The sequence below is a fragment of the Myxocyprinus asiaticus genome, chromosome 36 (assembly GCF_019703515.2).
Source record: "Myxocyprinus asiaticus isolate MX2 ecotype Aquarium Trade chromosome 36, UBuf_Myxa_2, whole genome shotgun sequence".
NCBI classification, from domain to species: domain Eukaryota; kingdom Metazoa; phylum Chordata; class Actinopteri; order Cypriniformes; family Catostomidae; genus Myxocyprinus; species Myxocyprinus asiaticus.
This window is the reverse complement of record NC_059379.1, coordinates 14,634,850-14,651,720: the sequence shown is the minus strand read 5'-3', so window position 1 is coordinate 14,651,720 and position 16,871 is coordinate 14,634,850. Positions and strand designations below refer to the sequence as shown.

General features: G+C 38.7%; 1 protein-coding gene across 24 annotated transcripts in view; it reads left to right on the top strand.

Annotated features, from left to right (window-relative positions):
• The window catches only part of LOC127426863 (actin-binding LIM protein 1-like), a 65,258-nt gene that overhangs the window by 23,606 nt on the left and 24,781 nt on the right, over positions 1-16,871 (top strand). For all 24 annotated transcript variants that reach the window (XM_051673913.1, XM_051673911.1, XM_051673909.1 and 21 more), the window contains exons 3-6: positions 6,378-6,561; positions 7,341-7,450; positions 13,173-13,299; positions 13,468-13,561. In XM_051673913.1, the coding sequence (XP_051529873.1) occupies positions 6,378-6,561; positions 7,341-7,450; positions 13,173-13,299; positions 13,468-13,561 (515 nt within the window). The remainder of the gene's footprint in view (positions 1-6,377; positions 6,562-7,340; positions 7,451-13,172; positions 13,300-13,467; positions 13,562-16,871) is intronic.

The window sequence follows — 16,871 nt, the reverse complement described above, 5'->3', positions numbered from 1 at the left end:
AGAAAGCACATATGTGTTTAAGAGTAATTTAAAAGTATGGCGTATACTTGCAACATACCACCTGCATTCCACATAGATTTTCATAAAGTAACACAGATGTAATGTTTATTAGTGAATTATGCACTTCTGATATGAAGACTCTGATGCCAAGGACCTTTCAGGCAGATCGGGCTTATGTGATGGCAGAATTAGAGACAGCCACACTTGCCAGAGATTTTAATGATCTCCATGTTGTATTGTGCAGTATTGCTGGATGTTCATGCACCCTTAAACCCAGGCATCATGCATGATGTGTCACTGTTAAAATCTGCTCACTCTGTCAATGCAGACCATCACCCCTCGTCTCCTATCAGAAGAGCTCAGCAATATCTGAGTGAATGAAATAATTTTTTTTTCATTTTTATGTGAACTATCCCATTAACATAAGCTACTGGCTTTTTTTTAAAAGGATGAGGCCTTTGATATGCCCTGCCCAAAAGGAAATAAGTCAACACAGTAAAGAATGCTGTGCTAGTCAAGCTATTTCATGAAGCGTAAACTCTCCCACAGACTCTCACCATCTCTAGTAATGAGGTTGGACAGGCCTGACCTACAGTATGGTAGTCTCCTTTGTCGTAACAATGTTTTGGGCAGATTCAATTGGATAATTAATGGTCACATGGTCAGTGCCAAGAGGCCCCTCAAGCCAGAACTTTTGTTTGGGAATCATTTTGTTTGCTCCATTGGCTGATCTCACAAAGTGTTTAAGTGCATAAAAATGAAGTACAAAAACCATAGCACATAGAAGAGATGACAGGAGACTTCAAAGAAGGTGTGGTGACTATGTTTGTCTATACATCCCACTGCTGTGATGTTTCATGGAGAGATGTTTTTTAAGCTTCATCCCAAGTGCATCTCATGTTTATATAGCATGTACATATAGCTGCAGTAGAACTTAGCAGCAGAGCAGAGAGGAAACCCATTCTGAAACCACACTATCCTTTTAAGTGCAGGGAGAATGCAGCATGCTGGGAAACTCATTAAAATATTGATGAAGTCTGTGAAAGCTTGTTTGATGTCTGCACATACTGTACTGAATGGGAAAGTCGGCACTGCACTCTGACAGATTGCAAAAGTGTGGCTTTATATCTGAGGCTCTTTGTATCATAGTATCTGAACTTGAACTCAATCTGAACTGAAAAAATTTGAAGCAGAATTTGAACTGAACAAATATCATAACACTGTGTTCAAACAAGTTTCCAGTGATCACAAGCAATCTGTCTTTCCACACGAAGTACATTTACAAATTTTACAGCTTCAGTTTAAGTGTCATGTAAATGCCTTTGTCGGACTGAAATCGTACCAGTCTGATTATTGCGATGATGGACAACTATACTTAGATATACTGCAGCTTGGCTCTGTTCAGTATGTATACACGTTAATCTGACCACAATTGTGCTCGCGGTTGTTATGTGCTCCTTCATCTATTCAAATACGCATTGTGTCATGTATACTCGGACAGACAGATGAAGACTGCAGCTTACAACAGTCCCACAACAGTCAACACACAGTACTGACTGAACACGAAACTGCTGCACAGCGTGACACAATCACAGTTATGTGTAGTGGGATTTTGGACCAATGATAATGTGGGCGGAGCTACCAAACGCAACAGAAACTAAGCAATCGACTAAATGTCCTGTCACTCATCACTTGTCGTGATTTCTGCGGCTTAAGACAAAAACTCAAATTAACATGGAAGATATTTTTATAGTTTTTCGATTTGTCATGTCTCATCTGCTTAGCCCCGTTCACACTGACAGCGTTTAAATCGCTGAAGGTTTCAGAGTGCTGTTGCTTGTTAGTTGCTGTTCATGCTTGACTGTTCCTGTATCCAACTGTAGCAAGCGGTTTGTCGCTGCAAATCGCTGTTGGTGTCAATGCCCCTTAAAGCCAAGATGACTGGGTGAGAGGACAGCACACAAGCCTGTGAATCTGAACTGAATCAAATCTACCTGCTCTTTTGAAATCCTTCCATTTGTTTATATGAATATATTATTCTGTTTCCATTCAGGCTGAGGCAGATGGAAATAGTGTGTGGATGGAGGGGTTAGCTTAGTGCATGAGAGTTTGTGAAAGATGCATGTTTTGTTCTGGGAGGAGGTTAACAGGTTGCTCTGTTGAGGAGGGACTTGACAGACAGTCGAGAGCGTCATTCCATTGCGTCATTGCTCACAGAAGCACACACATACACACAGTGTTAAATTCCCAGTGGCTATAAGCCCTGTAATTACTGCTTCTCTTCTGATGTTAAGTATGCAATATCATTGCACAGCTATCATTATGTGTTGAAGTATAAGCAAACTCAGTTCCTGTGCTCTTAAAGCATCATCTATACTTCTTTCAATCAATTTATGTAGGAGGACATAATGCAGCAATTTCTAGGCCAAGTAAAACAGTTACATATTCATTGCATTAAACTAAAAGGATCAAAGGACAATAAAACTATGCTTTTAGGCCAGTCAGTTCAAAGGTTATAAGCAGATTTAACCTTACTGTAGATCTTTTAGCTAGTGGGTGGCACGAACAGCAGCTACTTAGGTAGCCTGATGGCATGGTGGCAATGATAATTACCTTAATTATTACCTATTTTATAATGGCATGATTATCATTTTATAATGATTGTAATTATAATGATACATTTAGTACAATTTAATTTCAGTATGCCAGTGTTCCCAATCTCTATTCCTGTTTGGCATACTCGCGTCAAATTCATTGACATGCTACACATGAACAGATTTAATATTTTTTTATTGGCATGGGATTAAGATCCTCTAAGCCAAATTTGGAGAATATTCCATGAAAGCTGTAGGACGCATTCAAAGTATGTTATCAACAGAATTGGTAGCAATTGAAATCCCTGGTATCACTGAACTCTGATATCTGTTTGAAGAATAAACACCATACTACATCAATAAATGGTCATTTAGATGTTGTTTTTCACACATCACCCCTTTTGGGGTTTAAACCTGCAACCTTTTGGTTACCAGCACAGTTCTTTCACCGCTAGGCTAAACCCTGGACAACACAACATGGTTAAGACAATATAATTGCAGGCGGCCCAGGATAGGCGTGGAAGAAATAGCCCCGCTGAACCCCCCTGCACCATGGTCTGTAGTTACGAGATTGTGCGTGGATCAACGTTAATGGGTATGAAATTTTCCAAACTGGCACCCTGGCATTCTTCACCCTGTCAGTGAAGGTTACCCAAATGCCAGACACAGAGAGGGTGCAGGCCGCAATGCTGACGCAACTGTCTATCTCACCGGCTAATGACGACTGTCACCACAGCCACCTGCTTGTCACATTTGACTGTCTGATTGTGGTAAAAATGGCCTAATCTTAAAGATAATTGCTGGAGCGCAAGATATGAAGCAAAAATGCCAGTACTGAGACTACAAACAGCTATGGAGATGAGAGAGTAAATTCAGGAATTTGGATTTGTGGTGAACACATAATATGAAAAAGATTTAGCCACAAAATAATGATTTTAAATGTTCTACTATTTTGGCAAAGACTGGAGTGATGTTATCAGTCAGTGTGTAATTCCCACACTTTCACTAGCGATAACTATACATATGTACTGTGTTGTGTCAAATTGTTTTTGATTCTTATAAACAATGTGTCTGGTTGACATGGTCTCTCATTTAAGGTATTTTGTGCAAGATATTCTGCTCTCCATGTCTCTCCATGTCCTTCACTTTGAGCACATGGCCACGGACACATTTTTCATTAACATATTATCTAAATCATGGCCTATGGGGTTACCGCATGCTTTAGACACATCAAGCCATGTTGCTGAAGTGGGAGTCTGAGGTTTGATTTTGGCCTGCATCACCCCTCTTCTCTTCAACATTTACCTGACAACCAAACTCCATAACATAACAGTGAAATCAAGTACATTGCTTTTAACTTTAAACATGATTGAAAGTATAACAAGACAGCAGAATTAGTGTATGCTTTTAAGCTAACCAGTTATAATGTTTGGCTTTAGTACAGAGGTTATGAACTGATTTATCCCTACTTAACAACAACACACGAAGTTTCATGTAAGTTCACCAAAGCATTCCTAAGATACAGCCTTACTTGCTATTATGTTCTCTAAGTTCTTGCCATGGTTACCATGTGCTTTAGACACATTGAGCCAAAGTGCTCATGTGGGAGATGAGGTTTTGAATCTGGCCTGCTTCTCCCTTCCTCTCCCCATTATTTACCTGTCAGTTCTTTAGTAATATTGGTAAAAAACAAATTGTTATATTTTTGCATAGTTTAAAACAGGTGAGATGCAGGGAAAAACAGAGCAAGAGAAAAGGACAGGCAGGAAGTGAGAGAAAAAGCACTTGTTGAGAAGGGGATATCATATGACGCTAAACAAGCTGCGAAATATCAGTGGCAGTCTGCCAAGGACCTTTCAGGCAGATCGGGCTTATGTGATGGCAGAATTAGAGACAGCCACACTTGCCAACAGGACATACTGTACATCTAAAACACCTATGCACACACATTTATAAAGTGTCTGAACTTGTGCCAAACTCTTGAAAACATTCTCTAACTCAGGAAAGGTTGAGTTAACCAAACTTTCTCTTTGTACGCATTTGTCCTCAAACACACTAGCCAAGATAAGCATCAAGGTCTTGTGTTTGCTGACAGCTGAATTGTTTAAAACTCTTATGTTGAAGAGATGCACTAGTGTAACATATCTGTTGAGTTTGTTACGACACTTTATGAGATCCAAAAAACTGAGAGTTGTGTCTGTTTGGCTCTTATTGGGCCTTATTCATGAAACATGAGCAGAACACATTTCTGTGTAAAATTCTGTTCATAAATCCATTTAATTTTCCTATTTACCTGAATGCAACAATTTATGTAAGATAGTTTTATGTATGATTTTATAAAGGAAGATGTTACAGAGTTCAACAGTCGGGTTCTGGAAGTAAAAGTCAAATTTCTTTTTTCCTTGGGTGAATCATTTTTTTAACTATCTTGTTTAATAGCGTAATTCCTGGTAAACAACTTCACTACCCATGATCCTAAGGGAACACGCACCACCAATCAGAGATTTGCGGGCAACAAAGCAGGCCAAACAAGCGCTACAGCGACCGCCCACTTCCATGACGTACTGTGAATGACGCAATCGAGACGGTCTCCCTAAAATTTCCAACTACTTGTAAATATATGAATAATTTACATTGAAATATAATATATTGTTTAATCATTCTTAATTTGTTTACATCATTCCCCCATAAAAGACGGTAAGTACACAGTCTTGTACCTTTGTTTTTTTTTTGTTGTTGTTGTTGTTTTTTTTTGTTTTTTTTTTAATTTCAACAACTTTTTGCTTCAAATTAAAGATTGTAATGTAGTGATGCACCTCAGAGCTGGTTGATTTGATTCATGACTTAAAACGTTTATGATTTTATTGAGTGTCTATTGAAGAAATGAATGGGAAAAAATACTTCCGGAACCCAGACGGCTAAAAAGTGGGCAGGTACTGTTGCACTCCATTGCTCACAGGTGACTCTAGTGCAGTGGTTCTTAACCTGGGTAAAAAATACCAAGTGTAAAAAATACTTGCATCATTGCACCACCTACCGGCGACTTGATATAAACTAATTACTGCTTATTGCAAGACGTCACCTGGGTCTAGTAATTTGTTCATTTGTAGTCATCTTAGTTGGACAGCAGATTAGTCATGGAGCAATTTCTAACTGGTGCTGACGTTAAAAAGTGTCCACAGAAACATAGTTAAAAGAAAGCCAAAAGCAGGAAATATGACGAAAAATTATTGGAATATGGCTTCACTCAAGCCAGTGAAATATTGTCATTCTTAAAAGGGGGTCACACTTGCACACCACTGCTATAGTGAGACATAGTGGAGCTCTCCTTTATGTTTCATTGAAGTAACATACTTTGTCTCAGATGTTTCTCCTAGAATTACATGTGGAAAGAAAAATGGACCCAAATGAGACAGCTGTTGGCAAAAATTTGCCATTAGTAAAGACCTATACAATTTATGTGGACATAATTGCTCTGATTATTCTGACTTGGAATATATTAGACGAGTTCTTTTTGAAATCTTTGACTTTGTTGAGAACTCTAGATTAGTCTTTTTTTCTCAGAAGAAAATTAGGAGACTTACACAAAAACAAGTCTTAAAATGATATCCATTGATCTTCATTTAACCTCATTGCTGGCAAGGATAAACAGCTGAGATATTTAATGATGAGAATTAGATATTTGAGATATTTTTGGTATTAGAAGCCTGCCTTGTGCTGTTAGATCTCATTAAAGACTAATTGCTAATTTCAGTTTTCTTTGTTTTTTGTATTTGCATTCAGTGTGCGGTTGTGACCTGGCCCAAGGTGGGTTCTTCATGAAGAACGGGGAGTACTTGTGCACATTGGACTACCAAAGGCTTCATGGCACTCGGTGTAATGGCTGTGGAAACTTTGTGGAGGGGGAGGTGGTCACTGCTCTAGGGAAGACCTACCACCCCTCATGCTTCGTTTGCACCATCTGCAAGTAAGAGACAACACACTTGTGTATAAGGTCATGCTTGTGGCCACACAAACACAAAAAATAAAATGTTTGATATACTGTACACATGAATGTGATCAGATAAAAGACAAGAAATACACGCACAGACCCACTGACTTGTTAGTGCTGTTTATATGAATGAGATGGTGCAGTAATAAGTCATATGAAGATGGAACGATACAATTATTCCTAAACACCAAAAGATGAAGATAATTAAATTATTGTTGATATATAATAAACCATAAAGTCAGCCAAAATGTTGTGCTGTTCCTGGCTGTGTGTAGCACCTGCAGCTCTGCATAGCCTAAAGTAAGCAAGAGTTGGTACTCAATAGGATTAGGGTTAGCTAACTCTAATCCCAACTCTTCACATGCAAAGAAGTTAGCCAATCAAAGCAGAGGTCAGTGATACAGAGACCTTAAATGCACAGTAACAAAAACAGCCTGTTTAATTGTGATGGTCATAGAGAGGTGGAAAACGGTCATCAAATACCAAAATATGAGTTTGTTCATGCATGTGACTTGACATTAAACTTGGCTGACATATAAAAAAATGGAACATCAGGGAAAAAAAAAAAAAGATAAAATTGGAAGTTTATGACCCCCAAAGCACACAAATATTCATACTTAATAACCATAACAGTAGATACAGATCAATCTAAATTATTCACTTTTAATTTGTTCTGTAAGTAAAAGTACAAATGTTTAGTAGTAGAATGGAATGCATGGCTAAATGTCTGTGTTTAATCCTTGACTTATTGCCAGACGGCCGTTTCCTGCTGGTGATCGAGTCACTTTTAATGGAAAAGACTGTCTCTGCCAACACTGCATCCAGCCAACTTCCCCAACCCCTAAAGACATAAGCTCCTCTAGCAGTAAGTCTGCGCACAACACACGTGTATTTGTGTTGGTTGTTTTAGTGTCCTACTCAGATTTCAGCTTGACAAAAACATCTGCTTTTTATAGATGTGTTAATTTGTGTAGTGGTTGTGTGTGTTGACAGATCTTATAACACTCAGGACTGAAGGTCGTTGCTAAATGGAAGCTCATCTCAGTCCCATCTAAATATCCACACGCTTTTTTTTCCAGTTTCATCGAATTGCTGTTTCTGTGGGATTTAGAGGCAAACTTTGGATGCAGACATTTAAACTATCCATATTCTCTGCTCTTTTGCATCATAGCTTTTGTGGCTTTCTTTTATTTTGTAGTTTTTACTCATTTCCAGTAAACAAGACAGACACTGCATCCCAATATCCATACTTCTCTACTATATAGTATGCCAAAAACAGTATGCCAATGGAGAAGTATGTCCAAATCCACAGTATATATGAAGCAGTAAGCGAGGAATACCCAGATGACCTACTACATCCGGTGAGATTCTGAAGTGCGGATCGACTGGGGAGCTAAGGCGACGTCACGTTCAAAATGCTTTATTTAAAAGAACAGTGGTGAATTGTGAGTCGATGGCTCTTCTCAACTGTAAGTGTTATATATACCAAGGTAATTGTTCCTTGTGCTTAAATGGCACTTGTTTAGCAAAACCAGAGCAGATCTCTTTTGCGGTTGTTGCACTTACGTCATATATTCAGGCTATGAGACAATGCCCACGTGCCCGGATGAAGTATGTCTGAACATGTTTCATACTACTGCATGCATACCTATAAGAACGTACTGTTTTCCTTGCAGATAAGTGCTCCTTCATCAAATACAGTACATACTGTGACAGTATGCAGTTTCGGAAGCAGTGCATTTGTTTCCTAAGTACTATTATTAGTGGTTCTTGTTATTGTTAAGTAATAGTTGCATTTCAGCCTGCAACCTTTTGTGCTACGTTGAAACGTCAAATCATGCAACTTGTTGAGGAAAGGTGTGCTATTAGTTTATTAAACAATTCTAAGTGATCAAGCTCCAGCCATATTCAGACTAATCACACATTTAATTCGGCAACAGTAGGCCGAAAGTTTTGTTGCTGAAATCGGTCTGTGCTTGCTGAGAATTTAGTCACTGCCCACAGTGGCCAAAGCTGGAAGCATTGTTGAACTTATAGGCACATGTGAGCTCCAGTTTCAGGGTGAAATGCCCACAGAGCCAAAAGCGCAAAGTATTTTTATGTAACACAGTCAACAGTAATACATATTCATTAACACTATGTCCTAACTCTAAACCCAGCCCTAAACCTGACCATCAGTGGACTTAAAATGTAATTGTAGTGTGAAACGCAACCTCTGAATTGCAATAAATATTGTTTATGTGAGTGTGATTACTTTCTGGTTCCCACAGGACCAGAACCCATGTCTCTATAGCTGCTAATGCAACACACTATCAGTAGTTATAGAGGGAAAGTTGAACATGATTGAATTGATGAAAAAGGCTGATAAGGCATGGGACTTTTCAGTTATTCGGCTGAATGGGGTTGATTTCAGGTAACATGAACTTTCAGAAGCAACATGCCGATTTCCTGTGTTATCATGTGGCTACATCTTGCGACCAGAAATCTTGGGACAAGAAACTTGGGGATTTGCTCTTTTGACTTGGCCAGTAAGCATTAAGCAACCACCCAGAACACCCTAGAATCTTAGCAACCACATAACAATGCCATGGCAATCTTTTTCTTCAGAAAATAAAGGTAGCTTGAAATACAGTTTTAATAAGGCACCCTGCTTCTTAGAAGACTCCTTTAGTGTTACATGAGCTGACAAGACCCTAACTATAACCCATTCCTGTGCTGCCAACCAGGGAAAAGCTCATGATGTATCTTTGTCTCTCTTTCTCTTTTTGATTTCTCTCACTCTCTCACTCTTTTATCTCACTTTAAGGAAGTTCTTCAACATCCTCCGGTAGATTAGGGGTCCTCTTGGTGTAATTTAAGCTGCTGGGCCCCAGCAGTCAAGCAGGAGGCTCAGAGCCAATGAAAAGCTCCTTTTCCTTCAGAGCGCTTCTATGCCTGCTACTTGCCCCATTCTATCTTATCCAAGCATTCTATGGCCTTCCTGTTTCTGATACAGTCTAGATTGTTGTATGCTGACAGGCCAGATCTCAATATGTGGAGAATGAGCTTGAGTGATTTCCTGAAGTTTCCTTAATGTCGATAATGGCTCTGGTGATTAGAAATAAATTGTCAAAATGCTGACTTCCTGGAATTGTTATTACACAACATCATCAGGTGATAAACAATTAGAAGAGCCATTTAGGAACAAGCCACTGCTGTGTTTCAGAGGAAATAATTAAGTAAATTCTAAAGGCTTTGCACCATGCTATTGTGTTGTTTCAGAAAACATTGGTTGCATCTGAAATCACTTCATTTTTTCTTATATAGTGGATGCCACATGCTGTAGTTCAATATACTGTATGGAGAAGAAGTGAACAAAAATAATTGAGCAAATTGGGACGCTGGAGAGTTCGAGATCTCTGTTTACAACTGTGTGTTTGTCATTTCAAATACATTTGTTCACAATAATTAGAAGTACCAGTATAAAATAAAAATGGCAGAAATAAAGGAAACCACAAATTGGCTTGAAACTCTTTTTTTCTGGCGGTCTCCTCTGCATTGGATTTTCTGCAATACAAACTATAGACTAGATAGTTTACACTATAAATCAGAGGGCACTATGGGTATACAATAGTGCACTACTGTATATACAGTACAGTAGGGAAGGAAATTGTCCACGAATTTGGACAACACTACAGAATGTCTGACACCCAGTATAGCGCAATCTATATATATAGGGAACTACTTCAGACACAGCAATTGTGTTGAAATGCCCATGCACTACTTGTCTTCTGTCTCTCTTTCCTGTTTTCCTGTCACACTTTCTCAGCAATTCCATCTTCTCACTTATCTTTCTCCTATCCGTCATATTTGCAAACTTTTGAACACACACACACAGGCACTTGTTAAAGAGCACCATTGAATGACTCTTTGTGTCATGCTTGGCTGATAATTTGTCATTCATGAGCCTCTGGAAATGATTTAAGGCTGCTGAAAGTTTTTAGCCCAGATAAGTGCTTTGTTTATGAGCAGCATCCCTGTTTTAAAAAAAACAAAATGCTTAAACCAGCCTAAGGTAGTTAGCTGGTCTCCCATTCTGGCCAAGCTGGTTAGGCTGGTCTGTTTTTCTGGTTTTAGAGAGGTTTTAGGCACTTGTCAACTGGTCAGTCTGGGAGGCCAGCTGGCTAACCAGATAGACCAGCAAAACCAGTTAAACACCAGTTTGGCCAGCCTGGGAAATTGACTACACCAACAGAAGACTAGCTTGGGAAGACCAGCAAACCAACTTAGGTTGATTTAAGCTGTATTTTTTTTTTTTTTTTTTTTTGGTTTTTTTTTTCAGCAGATGACACTTTGAATAAACATGCACTGAAAAAACAGCTTCAACCAACTTAAGCTGGTTTGGTGGCCTTAAGGTAGTCTTAGTTGGTTAAAGCTGGTCTCCCAACATGACCAGCTGAAAAGTGCCTAAAACCCTTCTAAAACTAGGCATCAGACCAGCCTGACCTGGCTGGAAGACCAAGACCAGCTAAATATCTTAGGCTAGTTTTAGCTTTTCAGCTGGATTTGAAGGTTCAGATAAACCTCATGACAGGTGGATAGAACACAGATCTTTTAAAAAGTTTTCTCTCTCCATTTTCTCATATTTCTCTCTCTCTCTACACATACACTCTCTTTCGCCGTCTTATTCTTGTACACACAGCCACACACTCTCTCTGCAGATCTCTCTTGCGCACACACAGTGCACAGAGACGTTGAGAAGGCTTAAATGATGCATTAGAGTGCTAGATGCAGTGCACAGCATCATATCCTCTCCTCACTGTCAATGGTTGCCATTGTGCCCCAAGCAACATCAGCAGCATCTATCCCTTCTTTTTAAAAAGCTTTTTGGATCTCAGCCAAAGAGAACATAAATAGAAGAAGACAACCATGAGCTATTTTTAGTTTTTAAGATTTGCATGTTACACATGTATAAAAGGGATAGTTCATCCCAAAAAAAAGGACATTTCTGATATTATTTACTCACCCTTACAGTATTCTGTTCCAAATTTGTATGACATTTGTTCCATTCACTTCAATGTTATGGAAGAAAGTTGCAATGAAACATTCTTCCAGGAGGAAGCTTTTTCTCATGCAGGGAGGATGCTTGCCTTTCAGAAACTGTTCTATAGTGGCATAATGGCCTTTAGTCAGTGATGCACTGAGTCATGCAATTTAACGATGATTCACTATTGATTGTTCATTAAAGATGGATATTCAAGGGAACAATGTTTATGAATTAAATGGAGATGCTTTGTGTAAAAGTCACTTCTGAGAGCCTGTATTTGATTCATCAGTGATGCTACATGGTGTTGCTCAATAGGCCCCACTGAAATCTAAGGGAGGAATTCTGTTGGATCATACTGCCATCTAGTGGATAGAATTATTTGTGCACACCAGTGAGTGAGTGTGTAATGTGCTGGAATTCTTTACATGTGTTAGTGCTTTTGTATACAGTGGCCCCAAAAATAATTTTGGACAAGGAATATTCCTGGTTCAATACAAGTTAAGCTCAATTGACAGCATTTGTGGCATAATGTTGATTAGCACAAAAATGTATTTAGACAGTGAGGCACTTACATTAGAAGTGAATGGGGCAAATCTGTAAATGTTAAAATACTCACTGTTTCAAAAGTATAGCCGCAAGACGTAAACAATTTGTGTGTTAACATGATTTCAGTGTGATAAAATCACTTACTAACATTTTCTGTGTAAAGTTGTTTCCAAGTTTACTACTTCATTGCCATGACAACGTAATGCAATAAACCATAAAACTGATGATGTAGACAACTTTACAGCTCAAATAATACATAGAAGAATAAATGAAATAAATAAAAGTGCTTTTTTTAAATGATAAGATTTATATTTCTGCTATTAAACCCTGCAAATTGTCCCCATTCACTTTCATTGTAAGTGCCTAACTGTTACCTCGATTTTTGCTTATTCTTTTTTTTTTTTTCAAGAAGAGGAGGGACGAGTCGAAATGATTTTTTGTGGTAATCAATATTATGCCACAAATGCTGTTGATTGAGTTTAACTTGCATTGGATCCAGAATATTCCTGTAAATCAGACTTAAAAATCTATTTATGTAATTGCATTAGATAACAATGTAATAAAGATAGCACAAGCACAATTTTCAAGCAAAATATTTGACAAAAGGTTATATTTTAAATTATATAACAATAGATATATTGTTTAAAATGAACACAAAATGTATTTGGACACTTTCTAGAGTCAAACGTTAGTGGAGCATGTCCATAGTTAATCTAATGAATTACACCTGTGGTTACTCTTCTAGGGCATCTGTATGAACTTGAGGGGAACTGACTTCATACATCCACTAAAATGACCTTGGGACCAGTTGGTTAATTGTAACAAAGTTAGTTCTGAGAAAAGGTCTAGCATTATGTGTTTGTAGATGCCACTTGCTTTGATATTTTGCCATCTGATGCAATGGCTTCATACATTTTTAAGTGTGACTGCAGTGTCCAAATACTTTTTTAGGCCAATGTATATGTGTGTATGTGCACGTGATCAGGCTCATCTGTGTGTGTGTGTTCTCTTGCAGACTGTGCAGGTTGTGGCAGGGATATAAAGAACGGTCAGGCTCTTCTGGCCTTGGACAGTCAGTGGCATCTCGGCTGCTTCAAGTGTAAATCCTGTGGCAAAGTGCTGAGTGGGGAGTACATCAGCAAGTGAGCTATGCCTTAATTATTTTTTATCTTTTACCAACTCACGTCACTGCCTCCGTCTTTCTCTCTATAATTCGCCCTCTCTGTCCTTTTTTCTAAAAGCATAAATTGTTTCATTGAGGTGAAATACAATACAATGACAACATAAATCCCTCTTCCTCCTTTCCTCAGGGATGGTGCTCCTTACTGTGAGAAAGACTACCAGATCCATTTTGGCGTCCAGTGTGAGGCCTGCCATCAGTTTATCACGGGGAAAGTTTTGGAGGTGAGTAATGGATACTTACTGGCTCTGTTCCTAAACCAAGTGAGTTGCCTACATATGCAGCATTTTAAAGGAAGAGTTCATCCATAAATAAACATTTTTCTTCATTTACTCACCCTCATGCCATTCTAGATGTGTATGACTTTCTTCTGCAGAACACGATTTTTAAATTGTTTTTATCTCAGCTCTGTAGGTCCATAGAATTCAAGTGAATGGTGACCAAAACTTTGAAGCTCCAAAAAGCACATAAAGGCAGCATGAAAGTAACCAATAAGACTGCAATGGAGTAATCTATGTCTTCTGAAGCGATCAAATTGATTTTTGGTGAAAACAGACCAATATATAGCTACTTTTTCACTGTGCATCTTTTCATTGCAGTTTCTTGGCACAGTCATGATTTCAAGCTCGATCAAACTTCCTTGTGGTTAATGCATGTGCAGAGTGCTAGCTGACACTAAGATGTTTAATCGAGCTTGAAATCATTATCGCCAAGGAGACTGCTGAAAATGAGTTATATTTTGGTCTGTTCTCAACCAAAACCATTTGGATTGATTCAGAAGACATGCAGTAAACCACTGCAGTTTTGTGGATTACCTTTATGCTACCTTTATGAGCTTTCAAAATTTTGTTCACTTGCATTGTGTGGGCCTGCAGAGCTGAGATATTCTTCTAAAAATCTTTGTTTGTGTTCTGCTGAATAAAGAAAGTCATACACATCTGGGATGGCATGAGGGTGAGTATATAATGAGAGAATTGTCATTTTGGGGTGAACTATCCCTTTAAGCATCTTAGGTGTGCTCCCAGTATAAAAGCTTTTCAAAGATAGGCAGGATTAGATTGCACTTCTCTGGAAATGATTGCTCTTTCATAGCTCATAAACTTAATTTATGATATGAACAGCTTTCGACCTATATCAAAATTATCCTTTATGTCAAAAATATTAGAGAAGACGGTGCTTGCACAATGAAATGATTTTTTAGCTAGCAATAATTTGCTTGATAAATTTCAGTCAGATTTCAGAGCCGGTCATAGTACAGAGTCGGCTCTGTTGAGAGTTTTAAATTATATTTTATTAGGTGTGGATTCTGGTAGTCCTGTTGCTCTTCTGCTGCTGGATCTTAGTGCCGCTTTCGATACGATCGATCATGACATTCTTATCGATCGCCTAAGAGACCAGGTTGGTATTCAGGGGTTAGCCTTGGACTGGGTCTCTTCATATCTCAAGGGTAGAAAAATTTCAGTCTGTTTAGAAAACTGTTATTCATCAGTTGTTCCATTAACATGTGGGGTTCCTCAGGGCTCCATCTTGGGACCTGTTTTATTCTCCCTTTACATGCTTCCATTAGGAAAGATCTTTGATAAGCATGGCATACACTACCATCTGTATGATGATGACTCTCAACTTTACTTTCCTATTAAACATGGGAAGCAACCCTCTTTTGAGTCTCTGTATAAATGCATGGCCAATGTGAAGTGTTGGTTGGCAAACAACTTTCTCCAATTAAACGAGGATAAGTCAGAGTTTATTCTTTTTGGTCAAAGGGGATGTGGGGTAAATTTAGATGGCAACTTGTCATTGCTTCCAGGGAAAAAAACTTTCCTATGTGAAAAACCTCTGTGTTATTTTTGACACTGAGCTCAAGTTTGATCGGCAAATAAATGCTGTTGTTAAAAATAGCTTTTTCCATCTTAGATCTAAAGCAAAGCTGAAGTCCATCCTCTCTTTTGAGGATTTGGAGAAGGTTGTGCATGCCTTTGTGTCTTCTCATCTGAACTATTGTAATGCTTTGTATCTGGGTGTGAGTCAGGCCTCTCTGTCTCGCCTGCAACTGGACCAGAATTCAGATGCTAGGCTTTTAACTGGAACCAGGAAAAGAGACCATATTACCCCAGTATTGATTTCCCTACATTGGTTACTGATCCAATACAGAATCCAGTACAAAGTGTTGCTATATGTATTTAAGGCTCTCCATGGTCTAGCACCAGAGTACATCTCTGATTTAATAAGTTTGCATCAACCTTCAATGTCTCTCCGCTCTGGTGATCAGCTGTGTCTGTTGGTTCCTCGATCTCACCTTAAAACTCAAGGTGATAGAGCTTTTGCGGTGGCAGCCCCTAGACTTTGGAACGAGCTTCCGTTGGCCATGAAATCATCTCCGTCTCTAGTGTCTTTCCAGGGTGCCATAAAAACGTATTTATTTTCCCTAGATTTCAATTAATTGCATTATAAATTGTACTATGTCAATTTCTCTTATTCTGTCTTTGTTGGTTTTAAATGCTTGTTGTATTCTTAAGCTGTATGTATGTGATTTTTTTTTTTTTGTAACTCCATGTACAGCACTTTGGTACCCAGTGCGGTTTTTGAAAGTGCTCTATAAATAAAATTGAGTTGAGTTGAGTTAATTTCAGATGTTTCTTTTAAAATCCCTTTAAGAAGAAAAAATGAGACAGTTGTTCAGATTGAAATCTCAGTCTTTTGACTGCAGATTTTAGTATTTTCGCAAATTCAAGCACAGTTTGAGACATTGTTGAGAAGTCTTCTGAAACATTGGAGAAGACACGTGAGATAACAAAAGTCTTTTTCTCAGGAGAAAAATCTGAGAAGCAGGAGACTTCAGCAAAATTCTCCATATGCTCTCCATTTTAACTCATTGCTGTCTAGGAGAAACAATAGAGATATTTCTGAGAATTCTTTTGTGATTTTTGTGATTTTATGCCTTACAGGCATATAAGTTGGTCTCTTAAGAATTTTTCTGTTCAGTGATTTATAGCTCATATTTTATAGTGTCAGTGTGTGTCAAAGTTCCAGATTTGTACACTTCCGCTCCCACTTAACATCTGTGACTGGATCCACTGAGAGCGAAGTTGTTAGCCTGACCCGGTGCATACACACCATACACACACATACACACTCAACATCCTATGACATGGCTCCATTTGTCAAATATTTGAGAACTGAAACTGGCCCACTGGGAACAGAACGGAGACCAAGAGACATCACTGTTCGATGGATTCGAAGGCCCCACCCAGCTATTGTATATGAGACAGCCCATTTGAGGCTGGGCCCCTCAGATAGGGCAGGAGAGCAGTGAGATATAGAGGGGTGGTTTGGGGGGAAATTTAGGAAAATTCTCAGGAAAAGTCAGAGGGAAAAACTGAGGAACAGAGGGGAATACTGGAATACACTCGTACAAGAACGACAGTGTGAGTTAAAGTGATAAAAAAAGGATTTTAACAACCAGGTCGCAGGGCTGGGGTGCCACACGAGCAGCCTGCCAAAGGTAAAGTTTAAATCTACCACCTGTATTTCACA